The sequence below is a fragment of the Pleurodeles waltl genome, chromosome 4_1, assembly GCF_031143425.1.
Source record: "Pleurodeles waltl isolate 20211129_DDA chromosome 4_1, aPleWal1.hap1.20221129, whole genome shotgun sequence".
NCBI lineage: Eukaryota > Metazoa > Chordata > Amphibia > Caudata > Salamandridae > Pleurodeles > Pleurodeles waltl.
Window position 1 is genome coordinate 13,010,141 of NC_090442.1, and position 25,154 is coordinate 13,035,294.

Sequence of the window (25,154 nt, forward strand, 5' to 3'; positions counted from 1 at the left end):
ATTTGGGTTTTTCAGGGGCACTTTGGGTACTGGCGCAGGCGGTGATCCAGTGGATGAAGTTGTTTGTGTTGTTGGTGGAGTCTGGGTAGTTTAGTTGGAGGTTGGTGAGCCATTCCATTACTGTAACTTTATTTCAGCTGCACTGTAGGGTACTGTAGGGGTGGTTGGTCGCTCTGCTATGTGGTAGTGGATGATGGAGTGATCCGTCCATGTGAGTGGAGTGATGTGGCTGACTTTAACCTTGTCGCTGGAGGAGAAGTAGGGGTTCAGGGGGTGTCTGGCGATGTGGCAAGGGCTTATACAAGCTGGGTCAGATTGATGTTCTGTAGGCTTTCAAGCAGTTCTGTGGAGCTGGAGTACATTATGGCAGTCGCTATTAAACGTATTTTTTTTTAACCATTTTTATTTGTTTTTAACAAGAAGAGCTGGCAAAAACCCTAAAACATGCAAGTTAGTAGGTTTGCAGACTCAAAGGCAATTCCAAAAGGGCATTGCCTAACACTATTTCCAGCCCCAGTTTGTAGATCTGCAGAAAGGTGTGCAAAATAAGGGAATTGCTGGAATTCAAGCTCTACTATAGTAGGAACCCTAGCATAACCATAGAGGAAAATATCATTATATTAAGAGATTGCTGCCAAAATGTGTCACTGGACTACATGGCACTAAAGGGACAAGTGGCTCTGTCTACAGGATAAGTAGATTTATGAAGCAACCTTTCCCATGGACAAGTAAATATTTCATAAAATTCCACACCCCTACCACATCTATTCTATCAATAAACACACTGACCCAAGGAATAGCTGAGACACAGCTGGGTATCAACACAGCCTTTCAAGACTTTTATAAAATGCTGTACACCACTTCGATGCCTCCTGACCCAGCAGATATTGCCTCTTTCTTCCCCCAGGTGGCATTGCCTGGGGTGCCTGCATATGATCGAGAGGCCCTTAGCGTCCCTATCTCAGCCACCCATGGAGCTCACCTTGTATAGACCATTGTCACTGCTAAACACTAAATGTAAAGTCCTAGTGCGTAGGCTGCTCCCATTGCTCCTGAGGTTATTGTAAACCGATCGATGTGGCGTCATTCCCTGGCGTAACACCTTCCTAAATATCTATTGTTATTTTATATAATGGATGTCGCTCGAGAGCACTACCTATTTGCTGGCTGTCTGTCCCTGGATATCCGTCAGACCTTTGATACCCTGGGATGGGACTTCAAGATAGTTGAGCTGGCCAGATATGCAGTACACCAGCTTACCTACAGTGGGTCCAACTGTTATACACAGCACCCAAGGCCAGTGCTTGGACAGAGCCTTATATCTCTGACTTGCGGGTATCTCCCTTATCCTGACTAGAATAAGGGTCCCTACAGGGTGAAAACTGACTGCCAACTAAAGACCCCATTTCTACATTGGCTGTCAGGGGTGAGGATAGGACTTGCACTTGGCTTACAGTGATTGGTGTACACTATCACCATATCGCAGACCATTATGTGCCTCATACAGATTTTTTGGTTTTCGAATTTATTTCTTTGACCTATTTTGATGTTGAGTTCAAGTGAACCCCAACTACATTATGTCTCAATCAAGAGCATCTTCAGTTCCATCCCAGGATTTGATTTTTGAGGAGGATAGGTTGGAAACCTATACTGTAGAAGAGCTGAAAGGAGTTTGTAAAAACCTCAAAGTTCAGGTCAGAGGCCTCCCCAAAAAGTAGGAGCTACAAAAGGCGCTGAGGGCATGGGAAGCCACCAGAGCTGCCAGTGGGCAGTCTGAGGATCCAAATGGAGATTTTTCTGACACACATTCTAGGGAAGATGTACTGAGGGTGCAGGAGCTGCCAGGGGGGGAGGTACCCCCTGTGCCAGCAGTGGTGGATCAAAAGGCCTGACTCCAGAGGAGTTGGAGGACAGGAGATAAGCCAGGAGGCACCAAATTGAGTTGGAGAGATTAAAAATGGAGCCTCCGAGGGAGCAGGGAACCATGGAGGAAAGAAAGATGCTTTTGGACCAAAGTGAAAGAGCTGGGTGTGAGGAGCAGGTCCAGCCAGGATGGTGGCAGCAATTCATCAGTGCAGTCAGACAGAATTGTGCACATTCCTAAAAACGTAGTGAGAGAGTACAAGAAGGGAGATGACATTCAGAGGTGGTTTCAGGGCTATGAGACATCCATCCACATGAATGGGGTCCTTGAGAAGAATTGAGGGGCAGGATTGTGAAACCACTTCACAGAAGAGGGGAGGGACACTTTGTTAGCTTTTGGTAAGGGGGTACAACCTCACCTACGCTGACATGAAGGAGGCCCTCCTCACTCGGTATGGTCTCACTCCTGACAAGTATAGGGATCAGTTTAGGCAGAGTAAGAAAACTGAATCCCAGACCTGGTTAGAATGTGTAGATTCGTTTTGCAGAGCACTGGATGGTTGGATGAAGGGCAGTAATGTGACAGATTTTCAGAGGCTGTACAACTTAATTGCGTGGGAGCATTTGTCTAGGCTGTGTTTTGCAGAGCTGCGCCATCAATTGACTGATATTAAGCTGACTGAACCCAGGAAGCTTGCTATGGAGGCGGACTGCTGGGTGAGTACCAGAGTGCACAAAAAGGTATATGGGGGAGATTCTGAAAAAGGTGGGCAGGGTTCCTAGCAGCAGAGTGGGGGGAACAAGGTAAACAAAAGGAGTTTCCCAACGTGCCCTAATCTACTAACCCAGATAGGAAATCTCACCCCCCAGGAGATAAGAAACCATGGGCCTCTTCAGGAAAGCCTGCAGAGGCAGTGCTTTGCTTATGACCAGGAGGGTCACATGAAGGGAGATCCCAAATGTCCCAAGTGGACACCACCACCTTGCGGTGGGCAGACCAAGGGGTTGACAAGTGTAGCGCTTGGAGAGGAGGTGGTCCCAGGTGGGTGTGGGGATCCCACAAGGGACGGCGAGATGGTCCAGACAAACCTAATGCCTGATAACACTAAGAAATACAGGCAGCGGGTGACCATCAATGGGCAGAGAGTAGAAGCTCTCAGAGACACTAGAGCCAGTGTGACCATGGTCCAGTGTCACCTAGTGTCTGAAGAGCACATGGTTCCTTGTGTATTCCACCAAGTTGTTGCAGTGGACAAGTCGGAGCGCCACTGTAAGGTGGCACAGGTTCCCTTTGAGTGGGGCAGGATCTCAGGTTCCTTGAGGGTGGCTGTGAGTCCTAACATGCCAGTTGACTGTCTGCTAGGCAACGGCTTGGAGGCTTCCACCTGGAAGGAGGTGGAGCTCAGGTCGAACTTGGGGATGTTGGGGTTGCCAGAGTGAGCATGCCTGACCACTCGGTCCATGGCAGCTAGTCAGGGTGATCAGACAGACCTGGAGCCTGAAACAGTGCCCCAGCTGACCACCAAGAGAAAGGGCAAAGGGCATGGGAAACCCACCCCAGAAGGTCCCACGGTCTGGGAGGAGGCTGACCTCGAGGGGGAAGCCCCAGCACCTACAGGGGAGCAAGTGGCTGAACTGAGAGACCTAGCTGAGCTGACCCATTGGCAGCAAGAGCGGGGTCCCATTAGAAAGGATTTCTGCACAGAGCAGAAGGTGTGCCCTACTCTCATGGGTCTTAGGCAGCAGGCCAAAGACCAGGACGCTGGTGCTGAGCCCAAAGGATCACCTGATATACAGGGAGAAGGATCTTCTGTATAGCGATCCTAAGATTGTTGAACTTGGGCAGCCCGTGTGCTGGTGGTACCCCAGCGCTTCAGAGCCTTCCTACCAGGTTTGGCTCATGATATGCCTTTGGCAGTACATTTGGGGCACAGCAAGACCTTTGCCAGGCTTGTTACCCACTTTCATTGGCCTCAGATGAGAAAACATTGAGACGCGTTCTGTGGATCCTGCCAGACTTGCCAAGCAAGTGGCAAAAGTGGAGGGAAATGTAACGCCCCCCCCCCAACCATTTCCTGTTGTGAGCACCCCTTTTGCTTTGACATAGTGGGGCCTCTGGACCCCAAGACAGCCCTAGGCAACAAGTTCATCCTGGTCATGGTGGACCATGGTACCCAGTACCCGGAACCTATCCCTCTGAGAACAGTGACAGTGCCCGTTGTGGCCAAGGCACTGATGGGGATCTTTACCTGAGTGAGTTTCCCCAAGGAGGTGGTATCTGACCGGGGTACCAACATTATGTCCATGAACATAAAGACCATGTGGAAGGAATGTGGAGTAAACTACAAATTCACCACTCCTTAACGCCCCCAAAGTAACAGGTTGGTTGAAAGATTCAAACGCACCCTGAAAGGCATGATTGGGGGTCTGTAAGACTCCATGAGGCGTAAGTGGGACGTCCTCTTACCATGCCTTCTCTTTGCCTACCAGGATGTACCACAGAAGGGGTTGGCTTTAGCCCCTTTGAACTGTTGTATGGGCACCCAGTCAAAGGACCTCTGAGTCTGGTGAAAGAGGGCTGAAAGCAAGCTCCTAGGAAGCCACCCCAGGATGTATTTAGTTACATGCTGGCCTTCCGAAACCAGACCGCCCGCTTCAGGAAGCTCGCACAAGAGAACCATGAGGCAAGCCAGGAGGATGAAACACTGGTACGACCAGAATACCACTCTGGTTGAGTTTCAGCCTGGCCAAAAAGTGTGGGTCATGGCCCCCATAGAGCCTTGTGCTCTGCAGGACAGGTGGTCAGGGCCATTTGAGGTGAAGGAGTGCAAGAGTGACGTCACCTACTTTGTGGACTTGCAGGCTCCTAGGAACCCCTTGAGGGCTCTACATGTGAACCGCCTCAAACCTCACTTTGAGAAGTCCACGTTAACCATGCTTCTGGCTACAGATGATGGTGCAGAAGAGGATAGTGAACCTCTCCCTGACCTCCTGTCTGCCAAGGAGCAGGATGGGTCAGTAGAAGGCGTAGTCCTCTCCCCTTCTCTGACTCTAGAACAGCAGAGTGAGTGTCACCAGTTACTAAAACACTTTGCCACTCTATTCACACTCACTTCAGGTATCAACCATCTATGCTTGTATGATGTGGACACTGGGGACAGCCTGCCTGTGAAAAACAAAGTTACAGGTTGGCTGATAGATTGAAAGCCAGCATCAAGGAAGATGATGACTTTAGGGGTGATTGAGTGCTCTAGCAGCCCTTGGTCCAGCCCAGTGGTCTTGGTACCCAAGCCTGCTGCATCTAGTGCCACACTAGGACTTCGGTTCTGTGTGGACTACCGGGTGCTCAATGCCGTCACCAAAACAGACACCCACCCCTTCCCAGAGCTGATGAGCTCACAGATCGGTTGGGGGCAGCCAAGTTCCTCAGCACATTTGATTTAACGTCTGGGTACTGGCAGATTGCTTTAACCGAGGGGGCCAAGGAGAGGTCAGCATTCTAAACAACAGAGGGGCACTTCCAGTTCCCGTCAGGCCCTTCCAGAGGCTGGTCAATCAGGTCCTGGCTGGGCTTGAAAACTTCAGTGCCGTCTACCTTAACGACATTGCTGTTTTCAGCTCAAGTTGGGAGGACCACTTGCACCACCTCTGGGAAATGTTGAAGGCGCTGCAAGGTTGAAAGTGTCCAGGAGGCACCCCTATAACCCAAAATGTATGCCATTCGGGCTTTGGCACCCCCCAAGAACCAGATAGAGGTGAGAGCCTTCTTAGGCTTCACCGGGTACTACAGAAGGTTTGTCAAGGAATATGGCACCAGTGTTGCCCCCTTGACAGAGCTGACTTCTAAGCAGCATCCTAGACAGGTGATCTGAACTGAGGCATGCCAGACCCCGTTTGACACCCTGAAGGAGCGCCCGTCCTCCAGCCTCTAACTTCTCCAAGGAGTTTGTGGTACAGACAGATGCTTCTGCGCATGGTGTGGAAGCAGTACTTTCACTCTCTAGACCAGCCTGTAGTCTTCCTTAGCAGGAGACTACTCCCCAGGGAACAGAAGTGGAGTGCAATTGAAAGGGAAGCTTTTGCTGTGGTCTGGGCACTGAAGAAGCTAAGACCCTACTTGTTTGGGTTTCACTTCCGCGTTCAGACCGACCACAGGTCCACAGGCCCCTCAGATGGATAATGCAGATGAGGGGTGAGAACCCAAAACTGCTGAGGTGGTCCATTTCCCTACAGGGGATGGACTTTACGGTGGAACACCGCCCTGGCACAGAACACGCCAACACTGATAGTGTGTCCATGTTCTTCTGCCTTAGTGACGAGGACTCCCCAGGGGTTGAGTAGTTCCCCCTACTCTCAGCTGGAGGGACATGTGTTTGACCTGGCAGCTTTTTGGCGGTCTCCCCTGTCTTTTTGCCTTCTGACCTCCTGGTTTTATGGTGTACTGGACTCTGTTTTTGCTGGTTTATTGTCTCTGCGCACTGTACCAATGCTAATCAGTGTTAAAGTGCAAGTGCTCCCCATATAAGTTGTACTGTGGATTTGGTACTAATAAGTCCCTAGTGAAGTGCACTAGAGGTGCCCAGGGCCTGTAAATCAAATGCTACTAGTGGGCCTGCAGCACTGGTTGTGCCACCCACTTTGGTTGCCCTGTAAACATGGCTCAGACCTGCCACTGCAGTGTCTGTGTTTGCCGTTTTCAACTACTAATTCGACTTGGCAAGTGTACCCACTTGCCAGGCCTAAACCTTCCCTTTTACTACATGTAAGACACCCCTAAGGTAGGCCGTAGGCCCATTGCATGGGCAGTGCAGGGGCCTCTGACACCCCCATTCCGCCAAACTTTCCATGGCGGGCCGACCGTCATGAAAAGGCTGGCAGAATGGAGACTCGTAATCCCCCGGGCGGTGCTGCATGCCACCCTGGTGGATTATGACCAGCAGGACCGCCAGGCTGCCGACTGGCAGCAACCTAGTGGTGTCAGTGGTCCAACTGTGGCGGCTCCGCCACAGTTGTAATGTGACTGACGGACTTGCACGAGCGTGGAGGTCTGACCACCACCGCGGGCCTGGCAGTCCTAGGACCACAATCAATCAATCAATCAGGAATTTGTAAAGTACACTACTCACCCGTAAGGCGCTGAGGAGGGTGGGGGGGAGGTGCTGCTACTTCTCGAACAGCCAGGTCTTGAGAAGTTTCCTGAAGGTAAGGAGGTCTTTGGTCTGACGCAGGTGAGTAGGAAGAGTGTTCCACGTTTTGGCGGTGAGGTGCGAGAATGATCTACCACCGGTTGTAGTTCTGCCGACGCGTGGGATGGTTGTGAGGGCAAGGTCGGCAGAGCAGAGATGTCGGGTTGGGGTATGACCGCTAGGGTCATAATGAGGGCCATTGTGTCTAATAAAAAACTGAAGGGGCCTAACAATTAGTTAACCTTGTTGAGCTTTAACTATCACATTTACCCTATTTTTCCAGTTTGTAAGAAAAATTAATTGATGTACTCCTTGGAGAGAACCATAGGCCTGATTTTTGATTCCTGAGCCTCTGAATGTACTGTATGATCTTCACAGTCTCATTAAACTTTGATACAATCATCACTTATTAGATGAAATTACCAAAACCCTTTTAAAACATGTTAACATTCTAAAGAAACCACAATCAAAGCATCAATGTAAAAACGAAGTAGAACGTAAGAAGGAAAGTATATAATCTGCCCATCTTGGAAGTCGTTAGACTCCGTCTGGAATGAATGTAAATGGCTGGAACTCTTCATCATTATACAGCAAAAAAACAAGAAAAGGCTTAAGGAGACAGTAAATACTAGAGATTGAAATATTTAAACTATAAAAACCTTTCATGTAAAACCACATACTTGGGTAAACTGATTGACAAAGGTTTTCAATTCGCATTGTTTAGATGTTAATTTCCCTTCACATGTACGTGCGCTGGATGTAGAAACTCTTGCACATGCGCACATAGATACTGCTGAAGTCAGAACGGCTCCTGCCCTTACTAGCCATCCGGTAGATAGGTTTCAAGCTTGCCCCAAGGTTTTAGACAAAAGTTTAATTATGTTCCTCAAAAATACTTTCTCTTCAGAACTTATCCTAGATTCTTGGTGTGACTCTTTTATAGATCGATATTTAAAAAGGAAGATCAAAAAGAGATGAAAAACTATGGCCTCGTAGCCCGTCTTGGTAGTGATGCTCAAATCTTTACTAAAATGATATGAACCTAAAGAATGGTTAAAGCCACTTGGATTCTCCCCTTTTCGCAATGACGCACCCGCCACTGACAATATATTGACTTTTGCAGTGCTGCAAAGTAAATACACAAAACTCATTAAGGATGAGAAACTGTATACATGCTTTAAAGACTATTTGGCTGTATTCAATAAGGTGCTTGAGTTAAGCTTTGACAGAAACTACACAGCTGAGATATTTCTCGTTCATTGTTAATACTTCTTACAGATCACAATATTGACAACTGGCAATGGGTACGAGTAGGGCTGAACGATCAACTGACCAAACATATTTACTCTATTTGTGGTGCAAAGCAGCAATTTATTCTTGCTTCATTTTTCGGCCTCTATTCTTCTGATTTGTCCAACACTCTCAAAAAAGTTGCACATTCTCTCAGTAGGTGAAGGGACAAAGACATAAGAAGGTTAATGTACTGTTTGATAGGTCTTGTGAGTAAGATCAACTGGAAGAGTGTAACAAACTAAATGATTTGACAGATAATTTAACCAAAACTAATACTTTTGTGTTTGGTTCTTGATTTTCTTTTACATTCAAGTGTTTTCTGCAAACTTCATCTTTCATATATACCAGCTCTGATTCTTACCCAGCAGTGCCTCGAGCAGGGTGGATCCCTCCAGCCTGACCTCGAGTAGGGTGGATGCCTCCAGCCTGACCTTGAGTAGGGTGGATGCTCCAGCCTGAACTTGAGTAGGGTGGATTTCTTCAGCCTGACCTCAAGTAGGGTGGATCCTCCAGCCTGAACTTGAGGAGCGTGGATCCTTCCCAGCTCTTGACATGTGCTAGTAATTTTGTTGTAGTGGCCAGTGTTTTAAGCTGGTAGTTGAACTATTACTGAGAGAGCTCCTAGAGCTGGGGTGGGAGGTTGGTGGGAGGTAAATGGGACTGTTACAGTGAGTTCTGCTCTCAAATAGTGCAGAGCATTAATTCAGTGTGAGGATCTGAGTGTACTATATAATAGGGCTAGGTAGCCGTATTGTGAAGTACACTCCCAGGGAGCTTTGGGAAAGAACAGTTTTATTTACTTCACCTCTAGCTCAACCCTGGGCAGCTGTGGCAGGGAGCAGTAAGGCACAGTAAACAAACTAAGTGTAAAGCATTTAACCACACGTTATATAGCGAAATAAGAAAATCACATACCAATAGACACAGCAACAATTTATAACAATAGAGTGTATTTTTATTAATTTTTGGAGTCTTTGATCATTAAAATCGTCCAGAATGTTCTAGAGTTAGAGATTTTAGAATGTTTAAATACTTTTAAGTGCAACCACAAACAAGCATTGGCAAACATAAAATACGAAAACTTTTGGGAGGTCTGGAAAATTTAGAGTGTTCTGGCCCGGCTTGGGTGACCAAATCCGATGGGGACGAGCACCAGAGGGCCAGAAAGGATACTTTGAACAGTTCGCTGCCCTCCAGGGCAATTTTTAAAGCAAGTTTCCAACTTTGAACACGACCGCCATAGGAAACAACAGAGTATTCCTGATGCTTGATACAGGCAAAGATGCTCACAAGGATGCTCCATTTGTGGTCCGGTCAATTGGGGTGTCTTTGTGGTTCTTCAGTCCATGGGTGGTGTGGGGCAAACCTGGTCACGTTGATCAACGTCCCTCAAAGCCCTTTCTTTTGCAGTAGTTGCACAGGTGCTGCTGTACTACTGGGGCAATACACCGCTGTTGGAGGCAAAACCTTGGGCTGGGGCTTGTCCCCTTGTAATTCAACGAATCTAGTCACTGATAGCTCTCCCGGGTCTAGCAGTCTTTGTTCTATCTCTGATTCCTTTGTTGGTGCGCCCGGGGACAGGTAGTAGGGAAACTTCCACAGAGGCTACCAATTTGTCTATTTGGGCCCTTTCAATTCTTGTGTCCCTTATGTCAGTTCAAAGACCAGCCACCTGATCCTTGGAGTCACTGGAGTTGGTGAAGTTTGGAAATCAAGTTTTCCAGAGGTCAAGAGCCACAGGCAGGATCCCAGCTCACTAGCCCAAAAGTGCAGCAGATGCAGTCCTTTCAGCGGTGCAGCTTCTCTTTGCACAATCGAAAGCCAGCAGGATAAGCCTTCTCCTGTACTTTCTTCTTTTCCAGTGGTGAACTAAGGGTGCCAGGGTTGCCCATTTTATCTCAGAAACATGCCTTTAGAGGACCACGCGATCACTGTCCAGTGAGCTATTGGGTCCCCTCCTCTCTGTTGATGCAGTTCCTGTGATGTGTGGCACCATGCTATCCCAGAAGTGCCCCTTCTTTCCCCTTCCAAAATGGCATGACCTTTCCTTGGTTTTGAGGAGCAGGGTACCCACCCTCTGGGTGTGGCTACCGGTGGGCTACATGCCCATATCAAATCTGGTTCTAACGTGGTCTCTCCCTCTTGGCCCTGTCTCCTAAATGTCTGCAGAAACAAAAGGCATACTGCTCAGGAGTGTTGTTCCCAGCAACCCTTCAAAGGCGCTTCGCCTGAAGCTCAACTTTTACGCTAACACCCTTTGCACCCTTCCTGGGGAGGAGGTCACACCTCGCTCCAGGGCCTTTGTTCCCAGGTAAGGGAGTCATTCACACATCTCACCAGGCGGCCAGAAACCCTTTCTGTATAAATGGCCGTTTTGAGCCCATATACTAACTAAAGTGCAAGGTAGCAACTTTCTTAAAGTTGCATAAAATTAATAGTGACATTAAATCTGATCAATCAATCAATCAATCACATTTATAAAGCGCGCTACTCACCCATAAGGGTCTCAAGGCGCTGGGGGGGAGGGGGTCAGTGCTCGAAGAGCCAGGTCTTGAGCTGCCTTCTGAAGGGGAGGTGTTCGGGTATGGCGCGAAGGTGACTGGGCAGGGAGTTCCAGGTCTTCGCTGCCAGAAAAGAGAAGGATTTTCCTCCGGCGGTGGTTTTGCGGATGCGGGGAACGGCTGCCAAGGCCTGACCGGTGGAGCGCAGAGTGCGCGGAGGGGTGTAGAAGGAGACGCGGGAGTTGATGAGTTTGGGTCCGAGGTTGTAGAGGGCTTTGTGTGCGTGGGTGAGGAGTCTGAAGGTGATCCTCTTGTTGACCGGTAGCCAGTGGAGTTTTCTCAGGTGTCCGGAGATGTGGTGGTGGCGAGGTATGTCCAGGATGAGTCGTGCTGCGGCGTTCTGGATCCGTTGAAGTTTCCTCTGCAGCTTGGTGGTGATGCCGGCGTACAGAGTGTTCCCGTAGTCCAGGCGGCTGGTGACGAGGGCGTGGGTGACGGTCTTCCTGGTGTCGATGGGGATCCAGCGGAAGATCTTGCGGAGCATGCAGAGGGTGTTGAAGCACGCTGAGGTCACCGAGTTGACCTGTCTGGTCATCGAGAGGGAGGAGTCCAGGATGAAGCCGAGGTTGCGTGCGTGGTTGGTCGGTTGGGGAGTGCTGCCTAGGGCGGGGGGCCACCAGGAGTCGTCCCATGCGGAGGGGGTAGGGCCGAGTATGAGGACCTCCGTTTTATCTGTGTTCAGTTTCAGTCAGCTGTCTGTCATCCAGGTCGCTACTTCCTTCATGCCGTCGTGCAGTCTGGTCCTTGCTGATGTGGGGTTGTTGGTGAGGGATAAGATGAGCTGGGTGTCGTCGGCGTAGGATATGATGTCGAGTCCGTGTTTGCATGCGATGTTTGCCAGGGGGGTCATGTAGACGTTGAATAGGGTGGGGCTGAGGGAGGATCCTTGGGGTACGCCGCAGATGATCTCCGTGGCTGCGGATCTGAAGGGGGGGAGGCGGACTCTCTGGGTCCTTCCGGAGAGGAAGGAGATGACCCATTCCAGGGCCTTGCCTCTGATGCCGGCGCTGCAGAGGCGGTCTATCAGGGTGCGGTGGCAGACCGTGTCGAAGGCTGCAGAGAGATCCAGGAGAATGAGGGCCACGGTTTCACCCTTGTCGGTCAGGGCTCGGATGTCGTCCGTGGCTGCGATGAGGGCGGTTTCGGTTGGCCCTGAATCCGAACTGAGTGGAGTCGAGGGAGTCAGAGGTTTCCAGGGCGGCGGTGAGTTGAGCGTTGACGATTTTCTCAATCACTTTGGCGGGGAACGGTAGGAGGGAGATAGGCCGGAAGTTTTTGAGTTCGGTGGGGTCTGCTGTAGGTTTCTTTAAGAGGGCGTTGAGTTCTGCGTGTTTCCAGCTTTCAGGGAAGGTAGCAGTGGTGAGGGAGGCGTTGATGACGTCTCGGAGGTGGGGTGCGATGATGTTGTCGGCCTTGTTGTAAATGTGGTGAGGACAGGGGTCGGAGGGTGATCCCGAGTGGATCGAGTTCATGACGCGGGTGGTTTCCTCGGTGGTGGTAGGGTTCCAGGCGAGGATGGTGGAGATGTCGTTCGCGGCTTCCGGGGGCGGGTTCATGTTGGAGGTCGTGAAGCTGTTGTAGATGTCGGCAATCTTACGGTGGAAGAAGGTCGCGAGGGAGTCGCAGAGGTCCTGTGAGGGAGGGATGGGGTTGGTTTCTGCATCCGGGTTGGAGAGCTCTTTGACGATGCCAAATAGTTCCTTGCTGTTGTGGGCGTTGTTGTCAAGTCTGTTCTGGTAGGCTGTTTTTCGTGCGGTGCGGAGGCGTTGGTGGTGTTGGCGGGTGGTGTCCTTGAGAGCTGTCAGGTTTTCCTCTGTCGGGTTGAGGCGCCATGTCTTCTCGCGGAGGCGGCATTCTTTCTTGGAGTTTTTGAGTTCGGTGGTGAACCAGGAGTTTTTCTTGTGGTTGTTGGTGTTGGTTTGGGTCTTCAGAGGGGCCAGGAGGTGGGCGCAGTCGGAGATCCAGTTGGTGAGGTTGTTGGCGGCCTCGTTGGGGTTGCTGGTGCTGGTGGGTTGGTTCAGGGAGAGCGTTGCTGCGAGTTGTTCTGTGGTGATTCGGTTCCAGTATCTTTTTGGTGGTTGCCGGGTGTGGTGATGCACGGTGGTTTTCTTGAAGCTGAAGTGGACGCAGCTGTGGTCCGACCATGTGAGTTCGGTGGTGTGGCTGAAGGTGATGTGTTTGCTTGAGGAGAAGATGGGGTCGAGCGTGTGTCCGGCGTAGTGGGTGGGGGTGTTGACCAGTTGTTTCAGTCCCAGGTTGGCGAGGTTGTCTAGAACGGCGGTGGTGTTGTTGTCGGTGTGGTTCTCCAGGTGAAAGTTGAGGTCTCCTAGGAGGATGTAGTCGGTGGATGAGAGTGCGTGGGGGTTGACGAAGTCTGCGATGTCTTCGCTGAACTTGGTGCGGGGTCCTGGTGGTCTGTACATGAGGGTGCCTCTTAGGGTTGTCTTGGGGTCGATGTGGATCGCGAAGTGGAGGTGTTCGGCGTCGGGAAGTGAGTTGTCGGTGTGGGTCGAGATGCTGATGGAGCTTTTGTGTGCGATGGCGATGCCTCCTCCGGTGCGGTTGAAGCGGTCTCTCCGGATGATTTTGTAGCCGTCGGGGATGGCTATGGCGATGTCGGGTGCCGAGGAGGGGTTCATCCAGGTCTCGGTGAGGAAGGCGATGTCTGGGTTCGTTGAGTTGATGAGGTTCCACAGTTCGATGGCGTGCCTGTGGACGGAGCGGGTGTTGACCAGGATGCATTCGAGGTTGCTTCCGGGGGCGTCGTTCTTGGTGGTGGCGGTGTGGGTCCGTAGGCAGGTGAAGCGGCAGTTGCTGCAGGTGAAGGGTCCGTGGGTACGTTTGGGGGTGGCGCGGTAGCAGCCCGGCGCGCGGCCGGGGTTGAGGTTGGCGAGGGTGGCGGAGTCATAGGTCAAGCGGGGGGCGCGGGGGCCAGGGGTTCGGGCACTAGGTGCGGTCCAGGCGCGGACGGGCGCAGACGGGCTTGCCTTAGGCGCGCCTTCGGCGCGCCAGCGGCGCGCACGCTGCGCGCGTCCGCTGCGCGGCCTCGCAGCGGCCGCCATTTAAAGGGTAGGTGGGGAGGCGGGGTCAGCTGGGAGGCGGGAGGTGGGCGGGCAGGGGAGCTGGAAGCGGCAAAAAAGAGCGGCAAAAAAGAGCGGCAAAAAAGAGCGGCAAAAAACGGCGGGAAAAGCGCGGTAGGAGCGGCGGGAAAAGCGGCAAAACGGCGAAAAGGGAACAAGAGCCTACTAAATCTACTAAAAAGGAGGGGCTGAGAGGGGAGGACGGCGCACGGCACTCGGGGGCACACGCACGGGATACAAGGAGAGAAAAGGGGAATTTCAGTCACTCGGGGGCACACGCATGGGATACAAGGAGAGAAAAGGGATTTCAGTCAGCACCAGCACAAGCTCAAGTACTCGGGGTACACGGGCAAGAAGGGGGGAGCACACTCACAGGAGAGGAAGGCAGTCAGGGACTGGAGGCGCTGCGTGAGCAGGGGAGCGACCTACCCGAGGGTCAGTGGTCGCTACCTCTGCCTCGCAGCGGCCGCCATTTAAGGGGTAGGTGGGGAGGCGGGGTCAGCTGGGAGGCGGGAGGTGGGCGGGCAGGGGAGCTGGAAGCGGCAAAAAAGAGCGGCAAAAAAGAGCGGCAAAAAACGGCGGGAAAAGCGCGGTAGGAGCGGCGGGAAAAGCGGCAAGACGGCGAAAAGGGAACAAGAGCCTACTAAATCTACTAAAAAGGAGGGGCTGAGAGGGGAGGACGGCGCACGGCACTCGGGGGCACACGCACGGGATACAAGGAGAGAAAAGGGGAATTTCAGTCACTCGGGGGCACACGCATGGGATACAAGGAGAGAAAAGGGATTTCAGTCAGCACCAGCACAAGCTCAAGCACTCGGGGTACACGGGCAAGAAGGGGGGAGCACACTCACAGGAGAGGAAGGCAGTCAGGGACTGGAGGCGCTGCGTGAGCAGGGGAGCGACCTACCCGAGGGTCACCCTTTCTGTATAAATGGCCGTTTTGAGCCCATATACTAACTAAAGTGCAAGGTAGCAACTTTCTTAAAGTTGCATAAAATTAATAGTGACATTAAATCTGATCTGACCATCAGATCGGATTTAATTTCACCATTCATTTGATGCCTTACTTGACCTGGTTAGGTGGTCCCCTTCAGGAATTAGACGTGTTTAAGGGTAAACCATTTAACCCTGTGTTAGCCAATGGGGCTTCTAATTTTCCCCAGCAAAATGACAATTTGGAAGTGTTGCTGGAAAGATATATAAAAACATATGCTTCATTCACAAATATATTGCTCCCTGCCATATGGCTTTTTAGCCCTGCTTTAAAAGAGTCTGACACTGCCCTTTCAAGTATTCCGTGGCACCCCGGAGTGTCTTTCACGATTTGTGCACGCAGTCTGGCACAAACAGTGCTGCGGTCCTGTGTGGACACACTGCCTTTTATGCCCTGGGTACCATATATTAGGGACTTAAAAGTAAGGCAGTGCTTGCCAATTGGGGGGTAGCCAAAGAAACATACGTTTGTATAGAGTTAATCACTGGCACTGAGGTATGGTTAGCAGGCCTCAGTGAACTCTTAAAGTAAAACAAGCAGCATTAGTTCCAAAAAGTGGTGGTGAACATGCAAAAGGATGCATTTCCTTACATTTAGATTTTAGTCATCTGAAAAGGGCAGCATATAGCATTAAAAATAATGAATCATATGTTTACTTAAAGCTGAAACTTAGAACACAGGGGCTTGGCAAGACAGGATGGAGTATTGTGACTTAATTATCATGTGATGATGTGTTTTTCTGTTCTCTCTTCTTCCTTTCACAGGCACTTGAATATCAGAATGGGGAGAAGAGCAGCTCCAGGAAAAAAAAGAAAAGTACATTGTTCACCTGAACCTGTAAGAGCCACACTTCCATCTTCTCCTGTCCATAATGTGTCAGCTTCAAGATCCCAAAATAATGCTGAGAGGAACCATCAGCTGGAGCCTCTATCTGGGAACCTGTCCAATGTGATCCTTTTATCTATGCTAGAGAAGTTGGATGCCAAATTGGATAACTTACAGAATACCTTAGAGGATGTACCGTCTAGGGTCGCTGGACTTACGGAACAAATCTGGATAGCACGGGGTAAATATCACCTTGACAATGATAGTGTGTCTTCGGAGGTGGTCAGTCCGGTGAGGGATGGAGAATATTCTGTCAGTAGGTCAGATGAGAAGGAACCAGATGAACAAGAGCTATTGTGGTTTGATCGCGAGGGTCCACAGCAAAACCACTGCATACATCCAGCATTTCAGGGTGGAGCTATCACCACAGATCCATCAGAGAGAGGAAATATGGAATCAGATGTATTGCTGTTCAAAGCCATTCCAGGTATTTGTTTTGTAACAAGTGGGTACTAACCTGTGTAGTTCTGAATGAATTTAACATAAAATTCTCCCAAGTGGATGTTTCCAGATTTTTAGTAACACCTGAAGTGGGCTTAATCTGAGTTGCGTGGAGCGGTATCTTTGGGGGGGCCGTGATTTAGGTGAACCATCACAATTTAGGAATACACCTGAAGTGGTTTTGTACCTGGTATTTCCTCTATTTCCACAATGGAGCTGTTCCATACTCTCAGAACTAGGCTGAGAATTGGGACTCTGCATATGAAAAACGATCAGCATTCTGGTCCATGCATAATAGTCCACATTCCGGTCTCAGGAGCTCTGAGGAATTAGTGGCAGAATCTGGGATTTCACCCCAAGCACCTTCGTACTCCTTGTTCTTTAAGTGTCAGATGCGAGCGAGATGTTAATCACTGAGAGTAAAAGACAGCTTCCTTTTTTCTTGCTAGTGCATACTAAACATATTAAAGGTGGCTCAGGACAGGAGGGGAGGAAGACCGTGTGTAGAGGAGAAGGTGATGTGTAGGTCAGGCTTGGTCTGTAGTGATGGAATGGATAGGGCAAGGGCCATGGCATCTACAGTGTTTTCTTAAACATTGACTGTTTTACTGTATTGTGTAAGGACATGTGCGTAGAACTGGTGGACCTGCAGGTCAGAGAGAGCTGGTTGTATACTGTATCATGTAGAACAACATATCAGTTCAAGGGGGTTTGAAGATTAATTAGGGTCTGTGATGCTGTAGTCTGTAGGCTTATGCACACAGTATAAGGTGGTCTGAAGGTCCAGCTTGTTTAGTTGTATTGTAGTATACAGGCTTAGGTCATATATTTGCTAACATTTATTTTATCTGAAATGGGCACCATTATAATGCCCCTGCTGTGCCTGCAGGTATATCTCCCTTTACATTTCTGTCACTTTTTCCTACCACTAAGTCACCAATATCAGCAATACCAGTAACTCTGCTGCGGGGTGGTCGAAGTTAATGGTGATTGTTCTGAGATATGTAGAATAACTGGGGAAATTTGACATCTGCTTCCCCCAGTAATTCTAGAGTAGGATGATTGCTGAAGAAATTGTTGGCTCTATGACCATGTCTGTGCGAACAATAGCTTTGCAAATTCACATGCATTTTTTAGAGTTGATTCATATTTTCGCCATCTTTAGATGGCTAATGTATATTGGCGCCTGTGTAGACTATCCAATGTACATTACGTTGAATGCACTAAATGGTGCAGTACCCTGTGTTAGGATAATCCCAAAGCATAGTCCTCCACTTTGATATCTGCCACCAAAGAACCTCTGATACACTCCCTGACTACTCTGTTCATCCTCTCTGCTTGCCCATTACTCTGTGGGTGATAAAGACTAGTACATTTATGGCTGATAACAGTTCCACCAAAAAAAAAACTCCATCTCCCCCAAGACAATTTGTATAACTTTATCCAGTACCAATTCACCGAAATCCTACTTTGGCACATACAAACCTCACTTCCAACCACCTTGGCATGTAGTCCACAAGCACAATGGCAAATTTCTGATGCACATGAAGCATCTGAAACAGATACAAAAAATCAGTGCAATTGTCTTGGACTTGCTGCTGGCAACCAACCCAAAGGGAACCTGTGAGAGGAATGTAAAAATAAAAACAGTGAGCACAAGTTATAACCCATTGCCATGGCTCAGCCATTTGCTCTAAATAGCATCTTATACATATAGAATGACCCTGGGCAGAAGGGAACCATATCTCAGCGGGGATCATTATGTTATGCATCATGCAATGCAACACGGCGACTGTATAGCTCAAAACGTAAAACATGTAATGACCATGATAGAGAATACATTTAGCAGTTGAAGATAAAACCCAATAGGTTCCCATAGTATGGGAAGTGCTTTTAGGCTAGTCAGTTCAAGAATGTCGAAGCACAGTTGGTATGATGCCGTCAAGTCACCTGAATATCACCATGTATGAACAGCTTTATATTAGACATATATTGACAGGCAACACAATTTCCACATTTATAATGACCCTTAACAGGATCCAGACCAAGTAAAGGAAATATGGTCATATCTGTTTTTTGAATCCTGGGGTCTGCACATGCTAAGTGATCTTTTAGGTTTCTACAACTTTTATAAGAGAAAAGAAGAGTCTCTCGAATGGGGTCCACATTTCTGAGGATGGACCAGTGCTTTTTGGTAATTTTAATAATCGTGTTTGTGTATGGCCAAAATGTAGTCACACAGACAATCTTATCCAATGGAGCCCTTTCTTTATTCTGTAGAATTACTTCCCTTGGACTGCACCATGCTCTTTTGAGGGAATTCCTAATCAGTATTTTGCTATATCCTCTGTCCTGCAATTTTTGGCTAAGAATAGCTCCTTCTCCAAAATAATGAATCTTCGGGTGCAATTTATTTGTAGGCGAAGGATTTGGCCCTAGGGCAAGCCCTCTTTAAGACCCCTATGATAGAAGCTGACATTATGCAGTAATGTATCGCGTTCAATTGGTTTACTGAAAGGTGTGACAAGTTGGTTGTCATTTTTGATCAGGAAATCGAAGAAGGATATCCTTGTATTTGTCTACATTAAATGTGATTGATTGATTGGTTGTTTATTGTTTCAGTTGATTAAAACCATAACAATTTTGCCAGATTACATGGTAAAACATTCTAAAGAAAGGAAGAAATTAAAATTGTAATACAAAGAAATAAAATGTAGGTTGAAAGTTAAAAGTTAAGCAAATAAATAAATCTTTAAAAGGTTTAGCTGGGGGAAACAGCGTGTATGGCGTGTTTCAAGAACACAGTAAAATCAATAGGGTACTCAAATATATACCTGCTCCGGTTCCCACCCTCTCAGAAGAAAAATGTATAGCCTTACGAGAACTTCAGAATAATAAGGAAATCACTGTTAAACCTTGTGACAAAGGAGGAGGCATTGTGATGATGAAGACTGAAAACTATATACAAAAGATGAGAACTATGTTAGCAGTGTCAGCCCACTATCAGAAAATAAGAACCAATCCCAGCACATACATTAGCTCTAGGATTAGAGCTATATGTACCAGCGGCATCCTTAGTGGTGCCATAACTAAAGCCCAAGAGGGATATCTGCTTGCCAGCAAACCTAGATTACCCACCATCTATGGAGTACCTAAAACTCATAAACTTGCCCAGGATCCTCCTTTGAGACCCATTGTCTCTACTATTGGATCCGCGATTGAACCAATATCTAAATATGTTGACTTTGTTCTTAAACCCTTGGTTATCAAGTTCCCTTCAAACATAAAAGACACAGGACACATGATTACTAGAACTGAGGGGATAGAGTTGAATCCTAATAGGGCCTTCCTAGTTACATTGGACATTGAAGCACTTTATACTAACATCCCTCAACAAGCAGCCTACAATGCTGTCAGGCAGGTACTCATGGAAGAAACCAATGATGCTCCAGTAGAGTTTATTCTGCGCTGTCTGGATATAGTGTTAACAAACAACTTTTGTGAATTCGAAGGTGAAGTATTCAAACAGATCCAGGGTGTCCGCATGGTAGCCGCTTGCGTTCCTAGTGTGGCAGACATATACATGGGCCTTTTTGAGAGGCAACACATATATAATGAAATTGCCCCTTTCTTTGAGAATATCACAAACTGCAGGCGATATATTGATGAAATCTTTTTCATATGGGAAGGAAAAGAAGAGCAACTTTTGGAGTTCAAAAAATGGCTTAACCTTTGTGACATTAATCTTAAATTTACTTCCAACTATAGCAATCATATGATAGAGTTTTGGGATATTTTGATCTTTGAAGAAAACAAACATCTGCAAGTAACTTTGTACACTAAACCGACGGCCAAGAATACGCTACTGCATTTCAATAGTTATCATCCCATGAGCCAAAGACAAAGCATCCCTTTTGGTCAATTTCTCAGAATCCGAAGAAATTACAGTAACTTAATTGAATATGATAAGAATGCAGCCAAAATGAAAGAACATTTTCTTCAGAGAGGGTATCCCTACAGGGTAGTAAGTATTATAATCGTGAAAACTTGCTAGAAACCCTTTACAAACGACAGAAAGAACAAAACAAGATGGTGTGTGTCATCAGACACTCTAACATAAACAATAAAATACAAGGAATAATCAACACCAGTTGGAGTTTTTTTAATACTAACGATGGCGATTCTCCTCTTACAAGACCTATGCTTGCATTCAGAAGAAACTCTAATCTTAGAGACAAACTGGTACAAGCTTATGTTCACTGTCAAAATACATTCATTCAAAAGAGTATTACAGGGTCTCAACCGGCATTGGGCAACCACCGCTGTGGCACTTGCCATGCTTGTGCCCAAGCCATAGTCTCTGATGTATTTAAATACAACAACAATACAATAAGTCTAAAGAACCTGACAAATTGTTTAAGCAGTAATATCATTTACTGTATCCTATGTCCATGCCATCTAGGATACATAAGGGAAACGGGGCGCCAGTTTAGAGTGCGTTTCAGTGAGCATAATTCAGCAATGTATCACTGTATGGAAGAACAACATCAGGAAAGCAAACTACAGTGGACTATACTAGAAAAAAATAATTTCACATATGAGGATCAAGAGAAATATAGGAAGAAAAGGGAAGTCTTTTGGATCTACTTTTTTGATATTGTACATAAAGGTCTTAATAAACGTATTCCATGGGAGAACACTTTCCTGTAAAATGGGGCTAGCATCCTTAGATGCAAGTTTTACATGTTATTTTTCTCAATCCTTTTAATAACACTAAAAAAAACTTCTTTAGGAGGCTCTCATAGAACCTCGGTTTATTTTCACATATATATTTACATATGCTGTGTCCCCATGTGAGTTCAATAGTAAGCCAGGATTATACATTATTAAATTTTTTGCTTTTCTTGGAGCATCCATTCAGAATAATCATATTCTTTTTCTGTTATTTCTGTTTACTATTGGGTATACATATGATGCTTTTATTCTTGAATTTTTACTGTTTTTCTCAAGATGATGCTAGTTAGGTTCCCGTTTAGGACTCAATACAAGGAAATGGTGGCTACCCATGTATTTCCGATATACATTCCAAGATGGCGCCCACGTTTTTCTTCCGAGTTACCTTTTTAGGTATTCTAGTCCCTTGTTTGTGTTTGTTATACAATCATTGAATCTATATTATTTGGACCATGGCGCGGTATTCGCGTCCATAGGCACTACGGGTTCCTCGTCAGTCAGGATTGCGTCCTTCCTCCTGATGAGATTTTTTGTCGCTTTGACGACCATGCACATTTTAAGAATGTGCCCACAATTGTATAATTCTGGAGTGGGTTACGCTATCGGACGTTTCTCTGCATGCCCGGTGTGTCGGGGAGATCGGAGTTGGCCCGTCCACAGATGTAGGAGACTGCTGATCCTCCAGTACATTGTGAGGTACAGCAGGTAGGACATGGGACAGTTTGTCCATGTTTTCTGATATGCAGAAGTACAACAATTGAAGGAGACGTTTCAGCGCATGAGCTCTCATGCTCATGGTGGTATTGCAGATATTCATTTATTTTAGGAGATAAATACTCTACATACTATGTTCTATTTATTGCAGATACCGGTTCACAGAGGAAATAAGATTTGGCCGATAGTGAGCCCATTCCCCTTATGGCACCATTCTCATGTGGTACACATCTAGATATTGGTAACTTTTCTATAGTACTTACTTTATAGAGCACTTGGGGTCATAAGGAAGAGAGTATTTGGGTGCACTATACTTGAGGTGTGCAGCACCTTGTTGGATACATTTATTTGCTTCATGCTTACCTCACAGAGATATATTAGTATCTCAAAGGTTTCTTCTCTGTGAGGATTTTTGGACCTAGGCACCATTTTCTTCATCCTTCCTTATTCTCCTCTTGTCTTTTATTTTGTTTTCTTCTTTTTGTGTCGCGGTTTGTTTCTCGTCTTTGTATTATCTGTTTTGTGAGATCTCATGATTACAGCCACATTTATTTTATGTTCTATATTTCAGGATTATGTATGTAACAAATTGTTCCCTGGAATTTTTTAGACACATATAAAGGCCTGTGCCCTGAGGAAGGTGAGCGACCTTTTCTAGGCCGCTAGTCATCGAAACGTATGTCGGCACTATTCTTCACGAACAAGACACTTGCTGTGGCTCACATGGATATTTCTTTGGAATCCACAATCAACTTATTCATTTAACATGAGGAAAGTTCAAAGATTATATTCGACTAATTAAGAAGGACTTTTGCAGTCTGAAAGTAGAACTGTTAAGAAATACATAATAGACATTGAGGATTCCTTTTGTTGGGCCTACCTATACCACGATATTACGACATTATTGGACTACTACTTGTGTATGTTATCACTGATGAAAACTCAGTGGCCCGTCAGGCATGTTTATACTTTGCAGCCTTTGTGGCTTTATCCGTGTTGGTCTTAATGCATTTAATTGAGTCCTTACACATTTTTTAACATGGTATGAATGAAGTAGTATGATTGTGATTTTTTGGTTTTAGTATTTCTATTCTTTCCAGGGTCCATTTTTAGGATGTTCATTATAGTGTTTATTAGGTCCTAGTAATTGCTTATATAGATTATGAAACTATGATTATATATAAATTAATTTTGTATTGTGTATGTTTAATTTTCATCAGTTCAAGCTTTTTTCTTTTTTGTGGTTTGTTATCCTGAGATCTCTTCTTTAAGACGCACCTGAGATTCCGTATTTGGTACCCAAGGTGTCCTTGGGACATTCATTTTCATTTTTGGTGTTTCAAGAACTTGCCAAGCTTGCAGTTTAGCTGGGGGTCGTGCGGATTGAAGCAGGCTACTATGGCTCCCCTGCAGGTCCTGATGGGTCTGTCTGTGAATATCCTCTTAAGAAATCTCTTTTGGAGATCTAGCAGGCCCGGACAGATGCAGATTGTGTGTATTAGATCTTCCTTTTGGCATGCACAGTGTCTGCACTGCTGCGAGGTGATGTTCTTCCAGGACGGAGCATTGGCCAGGGTTGGCAGGCTGCCTAGTCTCATTGTCATAAGATTATGTTTCATGTGCGGTGCAAACATTGTGGAGAGATAGGCAGCCGGTTCAAGTTTGGCATAGTGTTTTGTGGTCATCCATGCGTGTGCCCGGGTGCTGAATTTGTCTTTGTCTTCTGTGAACAAAAGGATTTTAATGGCCTTAGAAGCCCCTCTTGAGAAAGAATTGTATGTCGGGGCTGCCTCCCACAGATCTTTAAGTCGTAATTTGACAATTGATGAACAAAGGTACTTATGGTGGGCTGAATGCTGGTCATATTCTAGGGCCTGCCAAAGACCCTCGTTCAGTTTGACTGCAGAGCAACTGATTTTGTACCAGATTTTAACCGCCTCTGCTCTTGCGGCCAAGTCTTGCCGTACAAGTGAGAATTCAAGACGGAGCTGTGCCTGGCAGGCAAGTTTGGTAATTTGAAGATTCGTCTGAATACTTTGAGCTGTGCTTTGTCTATCAGGGGCTCTTTTTGACCGTGCATTGCTACTCTTGCATAGGTGAGTGTGGGAAGCAGTTTGGATGAAATGACTGTTAATAGAGGATGAAGTGATGGACCGTGTAGCCTTTTGGCCAGTAGGGAGAAAGCGTAAATTAGTGCTGGAACTCTTTGCACAATGAATTCCTTCTGTTGATGGAAGGAGCCCTGGGCATCTAAAATTACTGCAAGATATTTGTAGCACGGCACCATCTCCAGTGACACATTGCTTAAGGCCATCCTTGATTTGAGGGTGTACTTGCCGCCTGCACACATTATTTTCGATTTTGACGCATTGATTTCCTGCTGGTTGGATTGAACAGACTCTGCAAGAAAGTTTAGAGATCTTTGTAGCCTGACCTTAGTGCAGCTGAACAGTACCAGATTGTCCGCGTAAAGTAGGTGTGTCAATGAGCACCCTCCCAGGCGAGGGGGGTGAACGTTTCCGGCGTCCAGAGCAGGTGTTAGGTCTGCCATAAATAGATTGGACAGATGAGAGCGAGTACACAGCTTTGTTTCAGGCCAAGGGTTGTAGAGATTTTCCTTGAAAGCCTTGTGCCATCGCCCATCTTTATCCGTACCCATGTGTCTGAGTATAGAGCAATTATTGTGTTGAGAAGGGGGGCCCGAAGGCCCCATTGCATAAGCTTGCTCCAGAGCAGATGTCTGTTCACTCGATCGAAGGCGGCCTTGAAATCGATGAAGCCAAGATCTAATTTCCTATGCCGCCATTTACTCTGCTCTACCAGGAGGGAAGTTATTAAGATATTCGTCGTGGTATCCACTCCTTTCCTGAAGCCTGTTTGGTTGATGGGGATGATTTTATATTTTTGAGACCATGTTGTTAGTGCAGCAAGGAGCAGGGAGGCGTAGGTCTTTGCCTCAATGGTAATAAGGGCGATTAACCTGTAGTCCCCCGGATTGGCTCTATTGCCACCCTTGAAGATTGGATTGATTATAGAGCCTCGCCAGCTCCCAGGGATGCCTTCTCCTAAACTTGCTTCTAGTTATTAAGGAGGTTAGCACTTCTGAACAGAAAACTGTTTCTTCCCTAAAAATGGCCTGTGGAAGGCCATTTGGACCCGGGGCTCCTTCCCGGTTGGCCTTAAGGAGTGCTTGGTACGTCCTATTAGACGACTGGGTGAGTTTGATCGGCTCCCCGTTGTCCAGCGAGATGTTTCCTGTGTCGGGCGTCCATGCTGGCAGTTGCTGGGTGTTTCCCCTGGGGTTGTGCTTTGCTGTAAAGATTTTCTTAAGGTGACTCACCCAGGTCTTTTCCGGGATGTTTGAGTTGTTAATTGAGTTTCCGCTCATATTTAGATTATTGAT

The 25,154-nt window shown here is 47.2% G+C and overlaps 1 protein-coding gene across 1 annotated transcript in view; it reads left to right on the top strand.

Annotated features, from left to right (window-relative positions):
• Positions 1–25,154, top strand: part of LOC138288379 (zinc finger protein 773-like) — a 46,939-nt gene that overhangs the window by 11,575 nt on the left and 10,210 nt on the right. The window contains exon 2 of the mRNA XM_069229950.1: positions 15,742–16,289. Within this exon, the coding sequence (XP_069086051.1) occupies positions 15,742–16,289 (548 nt within the window). The remainder of the gene's footprint in view (positions 1–15,741; positions 16,290–25,154) is intronic.